At 35.9% G+C, this 24,499-nt stretch overlaps 1 protein-coding gene across 2 annotated transcripts in view; it reads left to right on the forward strand.

The window, feature by feature from the left end:
• PRDM5 (PR domain containing 5) overlaps nucleotides 1-24,499 on the forward strand; it is a 227,010-nt gene that overhangs the window by 85,261 nt on the left and 117,250 nt on the right. The window contains exons 4-8 of one of the 2 annotated variants that reach the window (XM_008579302.1): nucleotides 11,646-11,820; nucleotides 14,484-14,658; nucleotides 15,892-15,984; nucleotides 16,242-16,363; nucleotides 21,057-21,136. In XM_008579302.1, the coding sequence (XP_008577524.1) occupies nucleotides 11,646-11,820; nucleotides 14,484-14,658; nucleotides 15,892-15,984; nucleotides 16,242-16,363; nucleotides 21,057-21,136 (645 nt within the window). The remainder of the gene's footprint in view (nucleotides 1-11,645; nucleotides 11,821-14,483; nucleotides 14,659-15,891; nucleotides 15,985-16,241; nucleotides 16,364-21,056; nucleotides 21,137-24,499) is intronic. The other variant, XM_008579303.1, reaches the window with a different exon arrangement.

Genomic DNA, 24,499 nt, shown 5'->3' on the forward strand with positions numbered 1-24,499 from the left:
AGTACTGAGGGTTATACAAAGATAAATATGAATAGTGCCTGCCCTCAGGAAACTAACAATCTTACGGGGAAGGGAGAAAGCAGGGGAAAGGAGAGACCTGTGGTTTGCTAATTCTCATGCAGTGTAGAATAATAAATATTTTGATAATGATAATTGTATATAATTTGGGGTTATAATCCTTCCCCTGTGGAGCTTGTGTCCTGGTTGGGGATCAGCTACATAAATACAGATGAGTGTGGTAAATACTCTGATAGGGACAGCATAGACAGGTAGGACGCATGCATGGATGACCTGTTGCTCAGACTTCCTTATGAAAATTTAGTTGAAAGTCTCTTTTCTAATGCGATATGAACCATTTCTTGGTCAGTTAGTAGAAAAAGTTGGTCCTAATGGAGGAATCATAGAATTGATACTTCAAACATTTTAACTTAAGTTTTATAAATATATATTTATTTACAATTTATAGATTTATGACCAAAGCCACCTTGGTTCTGAGTATAGTTTCTCTCAGTAGAGTTTGCTACCATATTTTTTCATAACTACTACATATAGTACCTAATTTTACTGTTTTAAAAGTAGTATGAGCAAACTCTTGCAAAGCAACCTAAGTACAGAATCCTTCTAGATTTGTGATTTCCCCTCCAGCTTTTATAATTGCTTTGTCTCGTCTAATTTAACAATTTCTTTTACAGACTTTTGATTCTTTTCAAAACATTTGATTGATTTTTTTTAGAAACGATTACATTTTTTCTTACTCAGATATCTTTGTTTTATTAAAGTTTAGTTAAATTATATAATTATGGTTCCTTGTCCCAGTGTCGTAAACAGGTGGATACAGACACAATGGAGTCTTGGAAAGCAGGCATGCCAGTCAAGTGGTGGGAACAGAATGTGGCAAACCGGATAGCAGCCTCCTGAGAAAACTGTGCCTTGGGCATCATTCCATGATTTTAGGGTACGCAGTATCCATTAAATCTAGGAATGAGTTAAGTGGAGGTCAGCTAAAAGAGCTTTTGATGTAAAGTAAAACAAATATGCAGTGGGAATGTGCTCTTTAATTGCTTGTGCATAAAATGCCTACCCTATCCTCCGCAGCATTATTTTACTCTAAAATTTCTTGGTCTGTCATTACTGATAACTTATTTTTAAATAAAAAGGATGAAGTTTTTTTTTTTTTTTTCTGTCAACAGCCTCTGTTTTCCAGAATCACATCACTTTTTTTCTACGTAGCAACCTTTTCTTTTTATTTTTCTCATCTTTTCTGTTGACTCTTTTCTCCACAATGTCAGATTTGTTTTATGAGATATTTCAAACATTACTATCTCTGCTTGAGCCCCTTAGAGAAAGATATGGATATATGTTAGTGATTTGCAATTGATATTCTTTGTTTATAGACTTGACTTTTTGTTTAATATGGTATCCCGTTCTTAGGAATCATATTAAACTGTTTCCTTGCTGTGTGGCTGATTATGAGCTGTGATTAGAAAGGAGACAATTTTATGTGCATTTGGTTGAAACTTCGTTTTTCTTATAAGACCTGATTAATGCACTCTAAAAATAAAATCAGTGTATCCTGCCCTGTTCATTATTTTAAATACATCTATCATTTCCTGCCTCCCATTATTTCCCTTGATTTCAAAATGTTTTCTTCTTACTCTCAAATAATTTTAAAATACTATTTTGCTTAAGGTATTGTATCAGTCAACTTTTCCTAAGATGGCTGCTTTGACAAACAATCTTAAAATTTTCGTGATTATAGCAACAAAGGTTTCTTTCTTGCTGACACAGTATGGGCTGAAGGGGCTGTGGCTTTGTGCACTGCTTGGTTCCACACGGTATCTGAGTGAATAGCCCTCATCAGGGACATGTGTTTTCCTGGTAGAGGGGAAGGAGAGCAGTGGCCAGAGTATGTGATGACTTTGAAAGCTCTCACTTGGACATGGCTCGCTTTGCTTCTGTTCACATTTCATGGGTCATTTAAAGTCACCTGGTCACACTTGATAAGGTATGCACACTCTCCACAGGCAGTACTCTGAGTCACATGACAACTTGCTATAGCCCTTTAGCTGGGAGGGGAGTGAATAAATTGGAGTGCCGTCACCCAGTTATGTCACATTTTAAAGATTTTTGGTTTTATTGTTAGCTTAATATTATAGGTATGTTTTGTGAATTTTACTGTGGAAATTATTTTTTTTTCCTGATGTTTGTCAGCCTTGTATATTGACTCTATAGAAACGATATTGATGTGCAGGTTGAGACTGATTCAGGGTTTTAGAAAGAAGGGTAAAGTGAGAAGATATTAAATATGAAATTCTTACTGTTTCATTCTATTTTCTTTTCTGCACCATAATCATTTATCTTCTACTTCTATTGATTATAGAAGTAGCAGTCCAAACTTTTCTTCCCCTATACTGGTATAAATTGTTAATTTGTAAGCCCAGGAGTTGTTTTGAAGATGATTTCCTTTTGCATGGATTAGCCATTAGTCATTTTATCTGGAGAGTGTGGATTTTATGAATTGTGCTTTTGCTAATTTCACCATCATGATTTCTCTTACATTGTCCACATGTGGACAGCAGCCTGCCAACAAGTAAACAAAATCCAAGTTAAGTCTCAGGCAGATGCAGCTGAAATACCATATCACTCATGGCCTCTTCTGGAGTTGTATTTATTTGCACACAGTGGGGATTACGATTTTCTTGTGAAATAGAAATAGTTTCTTTTGCTGTTCAGAAGTAGTAGAACTGAACCTCAAATGCATGAGTTCATGAAATCTATCCTAGTGGGGCATGGTACTTGAGAAGGGGCAATGGGCAAATTGTCAGAGGAAGTTGAAGTTTATAGGTAATGCTGGATGTTGAAGGGAGATAGGGAATTTGAAAAGTAGATTTATCTCCTAGATATCCAGAGTAAATGTTTTCATGTAGTGATAGAATCGGAAAGAATTAGACTAGAAGGCATCTTGAGTTTATTTGGTCCTAACCATTGCCACAATACAGAAGTAGCTGATAAAATCTTATCAAATAATGGCTTACATTATTCTATATAATTTTGGAGGAGGGGCCTCTCAACCTTACAGGGTTGTGTGTTCCAGCTTTTCACTGACATCCTAGTCAAATATTTTTCTTAATTCCATACCAATCTTCCTTTTAGTAGAGTGAGGTCTGAGAGGGAAAGTAGTGATCAGATTAGCGTGTGTATGTACTTTTCCTTTTAGATTCATTAACTAGATGTTCCTAAAGACAAGTTTATTTCACCTGTGATTGAATCTAGCTCTGGAAGGGATGAGATTATAAAGTCCAACTCCATCATTTTACAGATGAAATAAAAGAGTTCCAGATGATAAGAGGCTTGACCAAGGTGACAGAGCCCAAGAGTGGCAAAGCCAAAGCCAGAAGAGTAGTCTTTTATCCCCTAATTGTTTTTTCTGTTGTATACCACATATAAGTAGCTACTTTAAGAGTATATTAATATTTGATGTAGCTAGTCAGTGGAATATGTTTCTCCTGTGCATGAGATTGAGACCACAAAATAGGTTTCAAGTCCAGTGCCTGGCCAAAAAAAGAAAGTTATTTTGTGTGTCATTAAAAATTAAACAGAAAGAATAAAAAATTGAATTGGGCCAAATTCCCTTCTGCCCTTAAATGTACTTGATTATTTTAAGCTCATATGGAAAATATTTTATCCAGTGAAATTGAAATTATAGTTGCATAAATTATCTAATTCTACTTCATTATTTACCTAGCTGGTCCAGTTCTTCTCATGGTGCTAATCCTGACCTCAGGCTTTAGACTGGCTTTAGGATTTAATATTGGTGCGATTACAGTTTATTTATCATCTCTGAGCCTCAGTTTTCTGATATGTAAAATGCGGTCGGATTGGAGGAGTTCCTGTTGGAGATAGACGCTTATGCTAATCATTTCCTGTGTATCTACTATCTATCAGGAGTACTTTACATATTCCATATTGTTTAATCCTCAGAACAACTCTTTGAGGTAGATACTAATGACTCCATTTTATAGGTAAGGAAACTGAGACTAAAAGAAGTTAAGATAACTTTTCCTAAAGAACCATACATAGCTAATAAGTTGTATACTGGGATTCAAATTCAAGTCTGTCTGACTCTGAAGCCCATTATCTGTCCACTGTACTTGACATTTCTATCCATATCTCCAAGGCTACTATGAAGATAAAATGAAATAAAGCAAATGAAAAATTTTAGAAAACTGCCAAGTGCTATATATGTGTGGGATATTATTATTTCTTCTGAGTGTTCTTAGCCATTTATCAGAAACTATCAATAAGGTCCAAGGAATAAATAAGTCTAGGGGTATTATTTTTCCCATTTCACAGTGAGGAAGTTGAGGCCCACAAGGATAAGGAAGATGGTCACACGGCTGCAAAGTAGCAGAGTAGTATTAATTCCGTCTGGTTCCCAAGCTCACCACCCTGGCCGCCTCCTCCAGTGCTCCTCCTCAGGCTTTAATTCTTGCTTCTGGCATAGGGGATGGGATTCTATTGCTCATGGACTGATTTCCTGGGATGGAACTTTTCGTCCAGTGTGCCAAGAAATCCTGGGAAGCTAAGAATTAGGTTACCAGTGTGGGAGGAGATATTGATGATAATACTATTTTTTTATTGTGTTAAGACCATTTACGTTAATTTAGTCATTCAGAATTCATGACAGTTGAAATTTTATTTGAATTCTACTGTATTTATATAGCTACTATTTTCAAATTTTTGAATTTAGAAATCATTATTTTGGTGCATAAGAATTTTGGTGGAGCCCCTGACTCCAGAGAATGCTCTCCATAGCACCACCTCTGACGTTATGTTGTTGAATCATCCTAGCAGATTATTGCTTTTTCCCAGATTTGTTTATCTTTATTACATAAATTGTTTTGAATACCTTGACAACCAGCATACATAGAGAAGCTCTTGTTTGCCTGTAAATCTGAATTCCATATTATGATGTTATCAAAATGATGAATCTAGTAAAATCTAAGCCACTACTATTTTTTTCACCTTTCTTCAAAGAAACAGAATTCTGCTTTCTGCTTTTCTTGTCAAAACACATTGACTGTCTAAAGGAAGAGCTTTGAAGTAATTTATCATCTAAAGTAATTTTTTGTTGTTGTTGGAGATTATGAATGAATCCCTTTACAGGGCTGAAGGACAGTAATTAGCTTTCAAAAATAGCTGAATTGACTGCTTCTTGAGTACCTGAGTGAAGGACCACAGGAAAATATATTTATACATACAAAGAAGAAATAGATTCAAAGCTAACATTTATAGTTAGTGTTTTTAGCTGGTCAGTTAGCTCAGTTTATTAGAGCACAGTATTTAAACACCAAGGTCACAGACTCGGATCCTGGTATCAGCCAGCTGCCAAAAGGAAAAAAAAGAAATATATAGTTGGTGTTTTGTTTTGAATACTTAAGAATTATTATTATTAAGTAAAGCAACATGTGTAAGTGTTTGAGGGAAAACTTTTTCACTTTGGACTTATCCTTGACCTTCTCTCACACTGCATATATAATCTGTGAGGAAATGGTGTCTGCCTTCCCTTCAGTGCACTTTCAGGATCTGATTACTTCTCACTGCCTCCTCAGGTCACCACTATCTATGACTTGGGTTATTGTAATAGCCTCCTAGCTGTAAATAAAAAAAGGAAAATGTTAGTAAACTAAAATGCTTTTCATCTGTAGTCACAAGCTTTTTACTATTATTTGTAAAATATTGAGCAGCTCTTAGTTTGTACTTGATAGTTCTTGTCCACTCGTTGAGGAAATCATCTTTTGGGGAGATGAGAGCATCACATTTTAGAAATTCATTGATCACATGAATTAAATGTCAAAAATCACAGAAGACCAAAGAAATGACAAAAAACCACAGAAAGAAAGAATATGACCAATTGAAGTTAAAGGCAGTTTGTATAGAGAACTCCTAACTAATAGAAGCTGTATGCATTTAGTAGCTGAGAGGTTTCATGAAGCAGGGATGTGAGTTGTGTGCCTCGGAGGATGCTGAGGAGTTGGGGTATGGACTGAGCTCAGTATTTTCTGAGAGGAAGTGTACCAGTTAGACTGAAGAAGAGGAGGCAAGTTTATTTCAAGGTTAGTTGGGGATGAGAGAGCGCAGATTATGGGAGTCCTCTTAGTAAGCTGTTGGGATCATATATGGGGACATGACTGGGTCTAAATGTGAAAATCCCAACCTGGGCCTGGAGATGGGAGAAGGAGTTGAACCCAATCCATACTTTTGCTAGTGAAGTCTTACATAGAGTTCAGAACGTGATTCTGGAAAGCATGATGGGTATGGTTAGGATGACCAACAGTCCTGGTTTGCCCAGGATTCTCTCTGTTTCAGCACTGACAGTCTCATGTCCTAGGAAACCCCTCAGTCTCAGGCAGACCTGATGGTTGGTCACTTCAGGTATAGTTCAGAGAAGCATTTGGTATCAGAGTTCTAAACCAGAGTAACACATTATCATGTTAACAGGTGAACCAAGCATGACAACAAGAGATCCAGGGCAGGGCATTTAAGAGCTCTGGCCAGCAGGGAGTGGAGCTGGATATATTTTGGCTGAGAGCAATTTGACCAAATGAAATTTAATCAAAAGTAGCATGGTCAAAGCAACTTTGTGTGATAGTTTGGTTACAACAAATCTGGGGAAAAAAGGAATATTTTAACCATTGGCTTTCAAGTTTATTAAATAATAATAAGAAGAATACAGATAATAGCTACCATTCCTGAATGCTTACTGTTCAGGGCACCTTGCTAGTTTTTACAAATATTATCCACCTTTAATCCTCACAACCATCCTATGAAATAAGCACTAGTATTTTCTCCATTTTACAGATGGGGAAACTGGAGGTTTGAGAGATTAAGCTGTTTGCTCCATCACAGAGCTAATTAATGAGACTTTGAACCCTGGGCAGACCAAGACCCTGCGCTCTTAGTCACTGTAGAGCTCTTTTACCTGCCCATAATCCTGCTGACTGGGCCAATTGTAGAGCTTGGCTAATGTCAGAATCCTGTTCGTGACACCAATTGTAGTGCTAGGGCTGGGTCTGGTGCTCACAGACCCCTCAAGCCCATTCACAGACTGGGTCACAAACCGTTCTCATGCCGGGCTGGTCACCAGACCCCTCACACACAGGTCTGTGAGCTAGGTAACCAGTAAACAGGTCCTTGGAAGCCATAGGTTTGAGAGCATGGCTGCGTGGGGCGGATGCCTGAGGCAGACGCCAGCTAAGGTTGCAGCGCTGCACGTGAGCACTAACTCCACCGACACACACACAATTTGCTTACAAAGAATGCACCACACCACCCACAACCTGACCTAAGGCAAGGGGGCCTGATTAAATTATTCTATTTTCCCAACAGTCATCATGCAATATGGCTTCCTGGTATCAAGGAACTGGATTTATTTATTATTTATTGTTCACTTTTACTACGAAAGTAATACATTAATTAATTCTAGAAAGATTGTGATGTAAAATAGCAGAAGATGAAAATACAAAATACTTGCAGTTCCCTTCGTTAAAAACAATCCCTATTACCACCTTTGTTTATGTATCTTTTTCTCTTGGGGACGCATTGAGATATATATATATATATATATATAATATATTTATATGGAGAGAGAGGGAGAGAGAGATCTATATCTATATATAGAGAGATATATATTTTCTATAAGAGTGATATTTGATAAATCTTTTAAAACAAGTTGCTGTACATTTAACTTTTTCCACTTATATTTTTGGACATTTAGGCAGTTGCAACTTTTTGATATTACAAACAGCTTATAGTAGAAATAATTAGCTAAACATGATGTTCAAATAAAATGAGACTCAAAACCATGAAAAATTCAAAACGATGAACAGTAATGCAAGAAATGAATAACAATTGTAAAATCACTCATTCTACATTGTATCCAAATTACAATACTGTGAAAACCAATGTCTGAGTAATATTTGCTTTTGAGCTGACTACGATATTGAACAGCTTTGTTTTCAACAAAATCACCTGGTCATCAGGGAAATGCAAATTAAAACTACAATGAGATACCACCTCACCCCAGTTAGACTGGCTATAATAAAAAAGACGGTGAATAATAAATGCTGGTGAGGGTGTGGAGAGAAGGGAACGTCCCTGCACTGTTGGTGGGACTGTAAATTAGTACAACCACAATGGAAAACAGTATGGAGTTTTCTCAAACAACTACAGATAGATTTTCCATATGATCCAGCAATCCCACTTCTGGATATATACCCAGAGGAATGGAAAACATCATTCCCATGTTCAGCACAGCTCCGTTTACAGTAGCCAAGACATGGAACCAACCTAGATGTCCATCAGTGGATGATTGGATAAGGAAACTGGTATATATACACCATGGAATACTACTCTGCCATAAAAAAGAATGAAATTCTCCCATTTGCAACAACATGGATGAGCTTGGAGAAACTTATGTTGAGTGAAATAAGCAAAGCACAGAGGGATAAATACTGCATGTACTCACTCATATGTGGGAGCTAAGAAAGAAAGAAGGAAGGAAAGAAAGACCACAGTAGTGCATTGGTCTTGCAGAGGGAGAGAACATTCCTTGGGCTACAGTGTGGAGTGTGGCGGAAAGGGGGAGGGGGAGGGAAGTCGGGGATAATTGGATGGGAGACATGGGGTACAAATGCAATTTTTGGTAATGGACATGCTGCCAGTATGGATCTGACCTTCACATCTTGGTCACGAGGGGTGACAATCAGCTTTGTATCTCATGAATGTTCGTAACCAAAAAAAAAAAAAATCACCTGGAGCTGGTGGCAGCAACCATAAGAAGGATCCCAGCCCCCAGGTAGAGTCATAGGAAGGCACTGATCCCTAATATGTAAATGCAAAGAATGATTCTGTCATGGAGGGACTAAATTCAGGGGAATAAGCTATGAACCCAGTGACTGGAAATGATACATGTAATAGGGAGAAGTAAATCTTAGAATCAGAATATTAAAACAGTTATCAAATCAGGAGCACAAGGTTATAGCCAGGCTGATAACAACAGGGAGTTTTTAGTCCCAGAGCGTTGGATCAACACTCTTTAAATCCTTTCTGCCAAAGGATAGGAGACTGGGCCTGGGATGAGCCTACAGGTGGGAAAAATGGCTCCAGAGAGCTCCGAAATTAGGAATGTGGCAGGTTGTGAGAATCAGAAATTTGAAAGGAGAATAACATAACGAAGTGTTGTAGGAATTGCAGGATGATTAAAAGTCAGTGCACTGTAGGTAAGGAAGCTATTTGAAAAGATACTTCTTAATACTATTGTGGTAGCAAATGACAATGCTCTTGGTCTGGATAGAGGTAGGAATTATATGTAAAACAATATCTAGACATCCCCATTAAATAAACAGATTGAAGTAATACCTGTAATTCTTCATATCACATTTTCGACAAACAGTGGTTGGAACCCATAATGATGCCATTACTTTCATTAAAGTTTTAGCTGGTATATTAAAATTTCTTTTATTAGCTTTTAAATAAATATGCCTGTCCTGTGATTACAGTTTAAGTTAGTATTATCATGTTTTAAAATTAAAAACCATTATCTTTTCTTGGTGCTATGAAAGCCATGACAAAATTAATGACTAATGTGCTACAAAGATGTTTCAATTAACTTTCTCGGATATTGATCAGACAAGCATTAAGGTTTATGATTATATTCTGAGGTCTTTTTTCATTAGGTGAGGACTTAGTTGCTTTGAGTAACCCTCTCAGCCAGTGGTTTCCAGACCCTGGGAAGTACTGCTTCTGAGTTAAAGTAACCTTTCTTTTGCTGAATGTCCGTATGTTTTTGTTTGCACCAAGAGTAGTAATTTCTTGAACCGAGAGTAACAATTTTGTTGCACAAGGAAGTTAATTCATTGTTCTTAAACAGAATTTACTTTTTGGGCTGGCATGTTAGCTCAGTTGGTTAGAGCATAGAGTTGTAACACCAAGTTCAAGGGTTCAGATCCCCGTACTGGCCAGCTGCCAAAAAACAAAAAGAACTTTTTATGTTTCTGGAGGTATGAAAGTTGAAAACCTGCAAGAGTGTTTTAAAATAGTATACTTAAAAGTCCTTTAATTAACTGTAGCTAATGGTTAGATTTGCTTCAGTGCTTTGAACTTTTGAATCAAGCTTCTCTTCCACAGTATTGGATGAATATGATTGTCATTTCTGTCTCTTTCACGAAATTTTCTAATGTACATTGATTTTTTTTAATTACAAAGTAATATATGTTTGTTGTTAAAAATAGCCCCAAACTAAAACAATATTGAATGTAGAAGATCCCGTCCTTAAAATGATAACTGTATAAATAATTTGGTGCATTTCTTCCCAGTTTTTCATGGGAGTTCTGCTTGTGTATATATACATATACACATACATTATACACTCATTACACACTCCTCTTGCTCCCCTCTGCCTTTCCCTGTCCTCTCTTATCTCTTCCCTTTGTTCTCTTTGTCTTCCTCCTCCTTGCCCTTAACATAAGTGCTGTGATATTGCTGTGATAAAGGAAGGGAGGTTTTGTTCTGTGTTCTGTGCTTTCTTCAATTACAGTCCTGGGTGGAGCTTATTTTCTTTGTCCTTTCCTTCCCGCCCATCATGAAGGTTCAGTAAATTCAAGGCTATGCTTTACTTCTCTTTATCCTCAGCCAAACTACCAACCCTCCTCAGCTATGTGAAAGAGAGCAATTCTGGGTGCTTTCTCCTGGGGACAGCCTGCTAAGCAGCCCCAGATCTGGCCTCCCTGGCGATTGGCCTGAGGCCCAGAGGAGCTTTTTGTACCATTTGATTCCAAGTATGAAGTTTCTCTGGGGTTTTCTTGGAAAGAAGGTTCTTCTTTGCAGCATTCCTCCTCTGTGTCTGTTATTGGTTAAGGTTTCATCTGCATTAGTTATCTATCATTTCATCCATGTCTGATTTCTGTCTTCTAGAGTTTTCTCAATTTTGGTATGTTGTTGGTAGAGCTTATTTTCTTTTATTCTTTCTTCTGTCATTTCACTGGTATTTTAGGGAGACCAAAGAGGTGAGGTACACACGATGGCTCGGTCAACACCTTGAACCTCACAGGTGTCTGTAATCTTTTTTCAATTTCTGGTCCAGCTTTTTTGGAAATTCAGATAAAGAATTTTGTTTGCAGTTCCTCTGGTTTGTGTTGGAACTTGACAGGTTTTCTTTTTTTTCTTTCCAGTACTGCATTTAATCTTGATCATAATAAAATCATTGATATCTCATTGCTCTCTGACTGGTGTATAAATGACATCACTGCTTGACAAATTGCATTTATAGTCCTCAACAAGGTGTTACTTGCATAAGACTGATTAATGATGTAAAATTCACTTTAAAAATTTTACCTAATTATTTTTATTTCACTTTATATGGATAAATGTCACTATCTTTTTATAATATGTATTTGTACTTTATTTGCCAGGTAACTGAATATTGTCACTTTTCCTTTTTCAGAGTGTAGATCAATTGGAGACATAAAGAAATGTAATAGTAACTTTATATGGATGCATGGTACTCAATTAATATATCTCAAAATAATTTCTTAATTACTATCAGAGACAAATGGTTCAGGATTTTTAAAAACATTTTGTTTCAGGAAGGAGAAAACATTTTCTATTTGGCAGTTGAAGATATAGAAACAGATACAGAGCTTCTCATCGGCTACCTGGACAGTGACATGGAGGCTGATGAGGAAGAACAGCAAATTATGACAGTGATCAAAGAAGGGGAAGTTGAAAATTCTAAAGGACAATCAACAGCTGGCAAAAAAGGTATTACATCTTTAATTGGTGATCTGAGAGAATAAAAGTTGTAGAAGAAATATGGTTTGGACTGTGGTTAATTATAGTTGCATTGTAGTATGGTATTCTCAAAATAAAGTTAGTTTTTGTAAAAACTACTGTCAGAGAGTATCCAGCTATGTGCTTATCTTTCTTGCTGTAGGAAAGGAATGTTGGGGGTGGCTGATGGGTGTACCCTGTAGGACTGCCAAAGTCAGGCAGTGCTAGTGTTGGGGCAGCTCCTGGCTCTCTCAGCTCTCACTGGTGCATTGGGTGAGGAGTAGTGAGGATCTTTATGCTCTTGTACTGGCTCTGCCAGTAATCAGTCTTGTAACTCTGGGCAAGTCACTAACTCTCCGAGACTTTTTTTTCTCACCTGCACATGGGAAAAGGTGAATAAAGAGGTGAGGTGTGCAGGAGGGCCCTGCTGGATTCTGGGGATCAATACATGGGCCTCACTTTTGTTGGAAATCATTTGGGAATCTGGAGCTTCTGGGAATTTCTTTCTGTTCTGATCACAGAGGCCTTCAGGATTGCTAAGTTGTCCTAGTTTGGTGACCAAAAATTTGCAATGACCATAGGTCAGACCTGCTTAAATCAGTTCTACAGTCCAGAAGATAGATGTCACTTACTTGTCAATCTCCAAGAAATAATCATATTGGGCCTTGATTCTATTATGGTGTGTTTTATGCTTGAGGCAAGTTTAAGGGAAATAGGAATGGTATTATCTGTATTCTCATTTTTTTAATAGGCTGTGTCTTCATCCATTCAGGCTGTTATAACAAAATACCTTAGACTGAGTAATTTACAAACAACAGAAAGTTATTGCTCATAGTTCTGGAGCCTAAGAAATCCAGGATCAATCCAGCAGAGTTGGTGTATGGTGAGGGTCCATTCCTCATAGATGGCGCCTTCTAGCTGTATCCACACATGACAGAAGGGGCAAACAAACTCCCTTGGGCCTCTTTTATAAGGGCACTAATCCCATTCATGAGGGCAGAGCCCATCACCTGCTGAAGTCCCTACCTCCTAATACTCTTGCTTTGGAAATTAGGTATCAACATATGAATTTTAAGAGGACAGAAACATTCACACCATAGCAGGCTGATACTTAATTGCATAGTATTTTTACATTTTGCATAGCACAGACACTTCGGAAGTGACACTGGTTTCATTAGTCATGGTGGTAGTGATGCTTTTCATATGAATTTTCTTTTCTAACAGTATGCCATTGGCCAAGAAAGTATGAGCATTCTCTTATCATCACCAGCTTATGCTTCTGTTTCTTTATTTTAGTCGTATTATTTAAGGGGAAGGTGAGGACAGCTCAGTCTGTTCTTTTTTCAGCACACATTATGCTGTTCAGAATGTCAGATTTTGGGTGATGGGAATTATTTCTGTATTTTTCTGTGTTTTCTTTGTATTTGTATTTATTTTTTTCTCCATCATCCCCAGGGCTTGTTCTTACGGTGTTCATTATTTTAATCTAAAAATAAGTCTCCTACTTATCTATTTCTGCCCTGACTTCTGCTTTAGTTATTAAAATACCAGTTTTCATTATCTTTGTAAAAAGAGTCAAGAGAAACTTAAACAGAGTTTTAAAAACATGAGCCAGGTACTTGTATTGTTGCTATTTTTATTTTAGTGTCTATAAAAGCAAAGAAACAAAACAAAAACAAAAACCAGCAAAAGAAACAAACAAGCCACCCAAATGTCTAACAATGGAGAGTTTGGTTAAATTATGGTACCTTAACTGAAAAAAAATTGACTTGAGAAGATGTTAAATGGGGAAAAGAAAGCAACTTATAAAATTGCACATAAAGTATGATCATAAATGTAGCTGTCCCTATGACTGTGCATAAAATCTGTATGCACAAAAGACAAGTGAGGTTTGGAAATATATTACAACAGTTGTCTCTTCATGCTGGGATTATTGGTGATCTTTATTTTATTCATATTTTTTACATTTTCTAAATCTAATTTTATTTGATAATAAGAAAAAATATATGTAGTTTAAATAGCACACTGGGCAGAGCTGCATCAGTCCACATGGGAGAGTGGAGCCTCACTCACTATGCCTGCTGTGATTAGTGCTGTTGTTATGACCCCAGGCTTTTTTCACAAATATGTGAGATTCCCTTTGGTAATCGGGCAGAGCTGCATCAGTCCACATGGGAGAGTGGAGCCTCACTCACTATGCCTGCTGTAATTAGTGCTGTTGTTATGACCCCAGGCTTTTTTCACAAATATGTGAGATTCCCTTTGGTAATTCAACATACTTTGCCTCGGTTGGATTTTTCTTCTTATGAAATGAAAAGGGAGCTAAAAATGACCCATTTCAGGGAAAACTTTTGTTTTGCAATTCAACATTTGTAATAACTTTGATTTGAAAAGTTAACATAATAGGGTAAATATTGAATTTGATTTTGTATTAGTTTGGTAAAAAACAAAGAAAATGGCTTTAAAAATAATGTATTTCTCTCTAGTAACACTTATATTTTTGTGAACAACACTATTAATATTCATAGAAATAATAAGACTTTACTAATATGGTACCATTGAATGCAATTTTTATTTTAAAATGAGGGTAAAATTGAGCACCTCTTGGCTCTGAATTTTTTTTTTTATAAATACATTTCCTTAAAAATGTACAGATCTCCTTGGCTGTAAAGAGGACTATGCCTGTCCCCAATGTGAATCGAGTTTTACCAGTGAGGAGATTCTTGCTGAGCATCTTCAGACACTGCACCAGAAGCCCACAGAGGAGAAAGAATTTAAGTGCAAGAACTGTGGGAAGAAATTCCCAGTTAAGCAGGCTTTGCAAAGACAGTGCGTATATTAAAGAATATCTTTAAAATTATAAGCTAACACTTTGTTTGACTATTCCATTTGGCTTGACTCATAGTTTCTAACCTGTGTATGTATGTGTATGTGTTGTGTATGTGTTGTGTGTGTGTGTGTACATATCTGTGTGTATGTGAATGCATGAGAGATTAAAGTGTTCTACATTGGCTTTGTCATTAACTCTTCTTAGTAAGTATGTTGATTTTTGAAGTATTCTGATTATAAAGTTTAATTAGTGAACATTGTTTATACTAACCAGTTTTTGTCTATTTAATAACCTGCCATTAAATATCAAGCTCATTGGTTTACTAATCTGAAATTCAGATATGCATAATTTAGCTAGTGCTTTGAGGTGACATCAAGTTTCAGTGTTCTGCATTTGATATTCCCTGTGGAATCAGTTAAAGAAAACTTTAAGAAATGGAGAGAGTTCAGAGTATAAAGAATACATGGACATTTGGGAAGCACTGTTTATTTCACAGCAACTTTGGGGGAATAATTTAAAGATGAATAGGTACACAATAAGATAATATAATGAATTAAATAATCCCACACATTGCTCTGTACCCTTTATTATTTTAATGATTTATATTAACATATAAAGTTATCCTTTTATTGAAATATTTTATAGGATTGTGAATTATTAAAAGTGAGAAACTAGGTGCATATATTTGTAAACTTTTTTTAATGGAATGTCACCTTACATATGCACAAAGAGTCTTTAACATGGGCTTAATGTTACAATTTTGTTTTATTAAAGTAAAATTCTAAAATATGCTACATTGCATATTATATTCATATATTATATGCATTAGCTTTTGCTTATAAAATTTGGGATAAAAAATTTCTGCATAAACCGTAAACTTAATAAATGTTTAATACGTTAAAAGTTTTATTAAAGCAGGAGATTAAAGAGTTAGACATTCTATTATAGGTTTTTCAAAAACCAAGTAAGGCCTATATACTTTTTAATAAATAGGCTTTAAAACTGCGTTCTAGTCAGCTTTTATTGCACTTAGTATTGTATATTCTACACAAAAAAATACCCTTGCTGAACTGGGGCTCATAGTTTTAAAAAGTACTACTAAAAATTTAAAGAGGCAAAAAGAGTGATATGAATGTGACTTTATTCAGAGTTGGCATATTGTCATTTTTTTTTTGTCTTAGATTTCTTTTTTTTCTCCCTCTCTTTCTTTTTTTTTGTCTATTTCCCTTCAGTGTTCTTCAGTGCACAACGAAAAGCAGTCTGAAGGATTCTTCGCGAAGTTTTCAGTGCTCTGTTTGCAATTCTTCCTTCAGTTCAGCATCGAGGTTTTGTGTCTAGAGTTATCAGATGGCTGTTATATAATTTTGGGTTATTTTTTGCATGTATATTTTCATGCTTTGTAATGATTCAGGATTACGTCACTACAGAATTTAAATGCTTTCCTTTTTACCTGCATAGGTAATGCATGAGATGACCTTGAATGTCTACTAGGGAGCATGTATTACAAAAGCCTGCTGGTAAAGTTTGAATACTGTATGTCTTCACCATTTCTTCTCTCTGTTCTTTGCTGATTGTCTTGCAGTTTTGAGCAGCACCAGGAGACCTGTCAGGGGGATGCTAGGTTCGTGTGCAAGGCTGATAGCTGTGGAAAGAAGCTGAAGAGTAAGGATGCTCTGAAAAGACACCAGGAAAATGTCCACACTGGTGAGGAGTCATTGGAGGGTCATTTTTAAAGGGGCCTCCTCTCCCCAGGCTGTAGTGATCTGTTTTTAATTCTCACTCTCAGGGAGAGAGCTGGCTTTTCCATTGTGTTTCACACAGATGTGGAGCTCTTGCAGTGGATTTTTTTTTTCTTTCACAAAACATTTTTTCTTTTTCGAGGTGATTTCAGCAGCATTTGTCATTTTTCCCATCTCTGAATTAATCATAACTGTACACCTAAGCTAGAATCTAGTTGTACTTGGTAGTTAGGTGCATTAAGAATTAATATTTTTAAATAACAATTTTAATGTTTTAGCATATGAAATTTCTCTTTCATAAATTGTTTAAATTGATGGTTGTACACATATTCTGAAACTAGTGATGTCCTTCTGCTTTAATATTTTTACAGTAAAATTCAATTTTTTAATGCTTACATTTCTCCTATATTGGAGAAAATTCTTAACTACATTTTGATATGGAATTAAATTGGATGAATAGAGCAAATACTATTTGAATTTCTTCTAATGGCTAGCTAAACAATAAAACAAATATGAATTTAGTCACTTAGATTTTATCTGCTTAGCCCATGGTAGGCAGTCAGTAAATGTATTTTGGTTTAGAGATTGAATCTATTGCATTGAGTTGAACAGATGGCCATATTGTTAAAGTTAACTTTTTACTTCCTCAGTGCTCCTCCTTAAAAGAGGTTGAGGTGCATGGAACTCTGCATATCCTTCCCTGCATATCTTTTTCTCATGTGTTTACTTTTGCTCTTGGCTTCTGGCAAGTGGGTGAAAATGTGTCTCTGGATAGGAGGAGAGTGGATTTCTCTTTTTCCTTCTTGTTTATTCTCACACTTAGGGGGAAAGGATAATCTGTACCCAGCATTGGTATCCTGTGTTTGTTCATTGTCCAAAAAGTATCTACTTTTAAAATAATAAAGTTATAGAGGCTAGTATGAGCATGAGTGCTGGCTCCAACTTTGCATTGTTGGTTTGGGCTGCGCATTAAGTTCTAGCTATGCAGGAAAGCTATGAGTGGTGGAAGGAAGGGCCTTGTGAAATACACCTCAGGCTGGTGCCCATCACCAGGACTTTATGATGTTCTGGTCTCTTTCTTTTCTTTTGAAGAAATGTATGGCTGACTTAGGGAAGATGGCATTTTTCAGAATTCAGTATGTTGGGGCCTTTGCTATGATTGCAAAAGGCAAGCATAGCTTATTGATAGACTTGTTTTTTGGTTTTTTTAAAAATCCTATTCTGGTTAAAATGCTGTTCTTAATTTTCTCCGTCTATGTCTGCAATGTATTGTAACAAAACTTTTATGTCAATTTTGAAGTTAACTTTGCTGAACTGAGTAAAAAACCAGATGTGCACTGAAACTCTGGAAACTTGCATTCTGGTTACTGGGCATGTGGTCTTCAGGTTGTGCTATATGCAGAATTTCTTTGAGACTTCTTGTAATTGACCTTGGATATTATAATATCACTGATTCTAGAAATTCATGGTGTTTTTATAGGGAATAATTCATAAAAGGAAATTTTGTTTATTATTTTTTTCTATGTTGTGGATCATATAAAATGTGATATCTTTCTATATTTTAGCCAAAGATATGCAGTAAAAGATACGCATAGTAAATATGGGGCTGGCACATGATCTCATTCTCTCATTTATAGTCTCTCTCTTGCTTCTTTCCTTTCTTCCATGAGCTACACAGACATTTGGGGAAAGAATAATTCCTGTTGTGAATACCAAGCAAAGCAGTGCTCACATATATGGTCGTACAATCCTGTATTGCAGAAGGCAAAGGTATTCAAAGGAAGACAAGGTCTTGCAGCTTCTACTAATGATGGCAAATGTTCCTTGTTAGGTGAAATGAATTGACGCTGAGAGGAGGGAAGCTGAATTTTTAAATATGGATCACATTTTTCCATAGAAATAGTAACATGTGGTATGTAGGTTCTCAGACCAGCTCCTAGAAACATGCTTAACCTACTGATGGAGTTTGGATGTGTTGTCCCCTCCAAAACTCGTGGAAATTTGATCTCCAATGTGGCAGTGTTGGAAACTGATTGAGTCATAGGGGCAGATCCCTCATGAATGGATTAATGCCTCCCTGGGAGAGGAGAGGTAGTGAGTGAGTTCTCTCTGGATTAGTTCCCGTGAGGCCTGATTGTTTAAAAGACCCTGGCACCTCCTCTCTCTCTCTCTCTCTCTCTTGCTTCCTCTCGCCATGTGATCTGCTTGTACTTGCCAGCTCCCTGCCACTTTCCACCATGAGTAGAAGCAGCCTGAGGCCCGTGTCAGATGCAGCTGTCCCAGAATCGTAAGCCAAATAAACCTCTCTTCTTTATAAATTACCCAGTCTCAGGTATTCTGTTATAGCAACACCAAACAGACTAAAACACGTACAGTGTGTTGAAACTTGGGTATTTATGTGATTACATTTTCAGTACAGTTGTATTAATTTTTTTACCATTGCCTCCAACTACAAGTAATGTGTTCCTGAATATTTTGGAAAATTGAATGTGGAAGTCAACACCAGATTTAACTGAGTGCAAGAAAACTAAAACAGTATAAAATCTAGTTATGGCTTTGTAGGTACTGTTGTCCTTGAACCTAGGGAAGCTGGGAGGGTAGTGAGAACCTTCACAGTTACCTACAAGGAAATAGTGAAGGGGCTGGGTTCCTCAGCCCACTTCTCATCTTTCTCTTTTGCTTAGATTTTGTGGGTGTTAACAAAGGATCTTTGTATATATGGGAGATAACGTTTATCTACATTCTCGGATGAACAGTAATAAACTTTTCCTGTATTTCTTCTTAAGGAAGCAGGATTTCTCTTCTAGGTTGAAGAAGAGAAGACGTTGAAGAGGAGAGAGAAGTTTGAAGGGTGGGGATGGGGATTTAGTGTGTTACTGTTGATACCTGCAGCAGGGGCAGTGGCAGAAGTACAGGGGTAAATGGAGAGGGGTGCTTGGGGAAATGTTCTTTTTTTCCTCTCTTCTGATCTACCTAATGGGAAAAGACAGGACCTACTGTCAAGGGGCAGCTGCTATGAGGGGTGGGACAGGACAATAAAAGGTTGTGGGTGGAAAATGGGCAATCCCAACTAGTGGGAGCTGGAAAAGAGGGGATTTTCTTTCTCAGTGGCCCCTCATGCATAATAGATATGTATAGGGAATCGATGACCAAATATATGCTGTCAAATATCCATTTTTCTTGGGAGAATTTTTTCCTTTAGTAGCCTTATTACTTGTCAATCACCAAGAAAAATTTTCTTGGCTATAATATTTAGCATGTTAAAACAGCGCATTAAACAGAATAGGTATCTTGAATACTGAGATAAAAATTCATACTTTCTTTTTCCTAAAAGTGTTTCTCCTTCATAAACACAGTCCTATAATAAAATCACATCACTTTGTAATATGGCTTTTACTTGTTTTGTATTTACTTCAAAATAATAGAGAAGTGGGGAGTATATGGGGTTGGGGCAGGAATGGCCATGGATTAGTCATTGTTGTGGCCCAGTGATGGATACATGGTGGTTCGTTATACCATATGTTTACTTTTTGTATACAGATGCTCCTCGACTTACAATGGGGTTACATTCCTATAAACCCATCGTAAGTTGAAAATATTGTAAGTTAAATATGCATTTAATACACCTAACCTACTCTACATCATAGCTTAGCCTACCCTACCTTAAACGTGGTCAGAACACTGACATTAGCCTGCTTTTGGGCAAAACCATCTAACACAAAGCCTATTTTATAATCAAGTATTGAATATCTTATGTAATTTATTGAATACTATACTGAAAGTGAAAAACAGAATGCTTGTAATGGGTTCTTGAAACACGGTTTCTACTGAATGAGTATTGCTTTTACACCATCAAAAAGTCGAAAAATCATCAAGTTGAACCATCATAGGCTGGGGACCATCTATATTTGAAATCAATCAATGAAAAGTTGAAGAAAAACATTTTGTGGTTATTTGTGATGGATACTGTTATTACATTTTAAAAAATGTTTTCTTGAGTCTCTTCATTTCTGTAACCGCCGAGAATATGAAATGGACTATAAACATAATCACTATGTAAGGAAGACAAAATTGGGCTTTGTTTTGATTTGCATAACAATAATATGAATTGCCAATATAATGTTTTATTGTACTTGATTTTACTTTATTCTGTTTCTTATCATTAATTTGATAAAGTGTGTGCTCATAGATTTTTGCTAGAGTCGAGTGCTGCAAAAAATCTATGAATGCCATCTTTAAAAACCCAGCTGATTTAATAAAATATTCTGTTGAAATGTAAAGGAAGTAGCAAAATTAATTTATGAATTAATAGATCCAATTTTTTCTGTTATAAACACATTTGGTTAATTTTACTGTTGATTTGAGTTTTTCATGGAAATGTGCTTTTTTCTCTTTTAATACTATGTTAGTACATGGAAATGTGAAAGATCTATTTTATCTGTATAGAAAATGGCATACAAAGCTAAAGATTTCTCAAATAAAAAAAGGGTTTAAGATATATCTTACTCTTTATATGAGTTTTATGGATGTATATACAACATGGAACGATATAGAATTCTAAATTATGAAGATGAGATTATGTATCACCTAGAGATACTGTCTGTTGCTCCTCCTAATAGTTTCATTTAAATCATAATGGTATTTTGTTTCTATTTTAGGAGATCCTAAGAAAAAGCTCATATGTTCAGTGTGCAATAAAAAGTGTTCTTCAGCATCAAGCCTACAAGAACATAGAAAGGTCAGTTAGACAAAGATTAACTTTTATCACAATATGAGATTTTTTAGTCATTTATAATGTCTGCCATGTAAATTTTTAGTTGATTTTTAAAATATTGATAAGACAGGTCTTTGTCATTAATTTAAGTACTGACATTCTAGAAAGCAAGACTAACATGCAGAAAAGTAAATTGCAAAAGATTATTTTGTTTTATCGTTATGTAGAGTTAGTAGAAATATTTCTTCAATGCCAAGTTTCATGTCTAGCTGAGTCCTTCACTTGTAACAATCCACTTTTGTTTCAAGCTTTATCAGTAGCTGTTTGTTCAGGAAATACAAATCAGTGAGGACACCATACATTTTTAGTATTTATAGTGTGCTGGGCAGGGGCATTTGGGTACTGAAATGAATGCATATTACAGTTTAATCTGTCACAACAAAGACAAATGCTGCATCATTTTGGAAAGCTGTAAGTAATATAATAATAATATGAATTGCAAGCATAATATTTTATTGAACTTCATTTTTCTTTTCTATTTCTTAATATTAATGTGTTAAAGGATGTACCCGTAGATTTGTATGTCCAAGTCCTTTTAGCAGAAACAAGAGATTACACAGTATTAGGAGAAAATTAATTTAACATAGTTTGTAATAAGTATAAATGTTACTGTTATTTTGATTTGAAAAGTTAATCTGAAAAACAAGTGGCAATTATTCTAACAATATTAGCAACTAATTAATAGAATTTATGGTAAAATTGAATTAAAACTGGGTTTAGATTTTTGTTTGCATCGTTACAGGGGTTCAAAATGTTCATATTATATTTAATTATTATAACAAAGGTGTAAATGATCATTTTCTAACTTCACTTTTTTTTTCTTTTAGTATCTAGGAGTGTGAAATTTTTTTTAGTGATTTAATACTCAAGGAGAGGGGAGATAGGGAAAGTAAAATTTTACTTTTGCTGTGGTTTGTAAAGTGGATTTTATGTCTTTGTTTTTATATACATACGATTTTTAATCCAGTATCTTCAACCATGTGCTCTGAATTTAACTTATAACGTATGAGATAGTTAAATTATTGTGTTGACATTTCTGAGGTTATATCCTGTATGTTGAGTGATTTTGATCCTTGGGGAGAAATAACGGAACAAGCACTGTACTGGGAGTCAGGACAGTGGATTTCTTCTTCTGTCATTAACTCTCCATGTAACATTGGGCCTCTGATTTCTCATTTATGAAATGGGACATTGAGCTGATCAGTGTTTTTCTCTTTGTTTGTTCTCTGAGTGTCATGAAACTACTTTTTCTTTCCCCTAGTTTCCAAGTGGTGATTTTATCATATTGTTTAAAAATATGGAATGCTTCATGAATTTGTTTTTCATCCTTGTGCAGGAGCTGTGCTAATTTTCTGTGTATCATTTCAATTTTAGTGTATGTGCTGCCAAAGCAAGTACTGAAACTACTTTTAAAAGAAGTTTTTCACAGAATGCCAATCCAGATGCCCCTTCTTTTAGGTCTTTCTTTCTCCCTCCCCATCAGCCTTATGGTTTCTGAAGCAGAACCATCATCTGAGACAAAAAGATTAAATCAACGGGAATAAATATTTTCTAAACACCCTCTTACTTTTATAATTCTATGATTTATTTCCCTGATCTATTTAAGTCTTAGAGTTTGAAATTTAAGATATTTTCCCAAATAGAGTGTTTCAGCGAAATTGGCTGTGGAACATATTTCTGAGTAATGTCCTCTTTTCCATTTAGTTTCTTTTTAATATGACACCTTTTTTTACCTGAAAGGGATACTTGGGTAGAAGGAAATCCTACTGGTGGTGGTAGAATACAGATGCTCAGGCCTCCGGAGTCATCTTTGCAGAATGTTAATAACTTACTAGCTTAATGTGGATGTTTCTCCATTACAGCATAGCCCCTCAAACTTAGCCTTTCTGGATCCATAGGCAGCTCTTATTGACTCCAATTTTAACTACTCTTATAATTGGGTATGTCTAATGTCTAATAGAGTTTGATTGCAGTATTTCACCTTGCCAGTAGATGGTGCTTTATGACAATGGTCCTTAGGGAGAAATAGTGGAATAAGCACTTTACTGGGAGTCAGGACATTGGGTTTCTTCTATCTTATATAGATAGAATAGTATAGTATAGCATAGTAAAATATTACCCTCTTAATCAATTTGGTAAACAGGAAATTTTAGAAAATATGCTTTACTTAGTAGTAGGCATAATTAAATAGTATTACCTGTTATTTTCACTCTATATCTGATTGTTCCATGAAGCCTTTTTTAGGAGTTTTGAAAATAGTTTTAGCCTGAATTTTCCATTATAAATAAGATAGTAAATGCAAAAGTGCTTTCATGTATAGTAAATGCTCTTTTTTATGATTTTGGGAATATCAATTCAACTTAACCTTGGAAAATGTTTCATGTTTCAGAAGCCATGAGAGTTCGAAGTGAATAAATTTGATAATATTCTGCAGTATTTTATTTAACAGTTACCATTTTATATATGGATTAATAATTTAAAAATTTTATATACCAACAAAAATTTAACATTAAAAATGAAAATAAATGAAATACAATTTCATTTATGTATGGTTCAGAAGGCATATCGTCTTTTTGGTGTCTTGTATAGAGCATCATTATAAAATTATGTATTACATAATTATGTATTACATAATTTATGTATTGCAGAAACATAGAGTTTAAGAATATAAATCTGCTCTTACTATCTTTTAAACATCATATTATTGCTCCTCAAACATAGGTGTTCAACTGAAGCCACCGTGAAGGTCTTTGATGACAGAAGAGGCTGTCTTTAACATGTCTCAGGCTAGAAATTTTTCTTTTATGCTATGTGGTACTGGCATTCTAAGGACTTGTGTAGGCAGTTGTACAGATCCCACACTGCTTTCTGAGGAACAATGGGACTCTCTGGACTCCAGATATCTCCTGATCAAGATTAGATACCAGTGCATCTAAGCAGAGGGTTTAAGTCAGACTCTAGTGGAATGACATCTTTCAGCTTCTGTCATGTTTCTCTGCCTTTTCCCTGCTTTCCACAACTGAGTTTATTGACTCACAAGGAGTGAGACCTGACAGAAGCAGAGGTGGGTTGGCAGCCTTACACCTGCCATATACTTGGACATACAATTAAGGCCAGGGCTGCAGACCTGGGATTGTTAGCCTTGCACCAGCTTCTGTTTCCCTCCCTTTTCCCCTCTGTTCATTTCCCTTCCTTTTCCCCTCTGTTCATTTCCCTTCCTTGAGTCCTTCCAGGGCTACTTAGGTTAAGGGAACCATTTATCTGGGGACAACCTTGTCTTCCACTCATTACTCACGTGTCATACCATTTTAGGGTCTTCTGCCTTGA

This window comes from Galeopterus variegatus, unplaced genomic scaffold (assembly GCF_000696425.1).
Source record: "Galeopterus variegatus unplaced genomic scaffold, G_variegatus-3.0.2 Scaffold1852, whole genome shotgun sequence".
In the NCBI taxonomy this organism is placed as follows: Eukaryota; Metazoa; Chordata; class Mammalia; order Dermoptera; family Cynocephalidae; genus Galeopterus; species Galeopterus variegatus.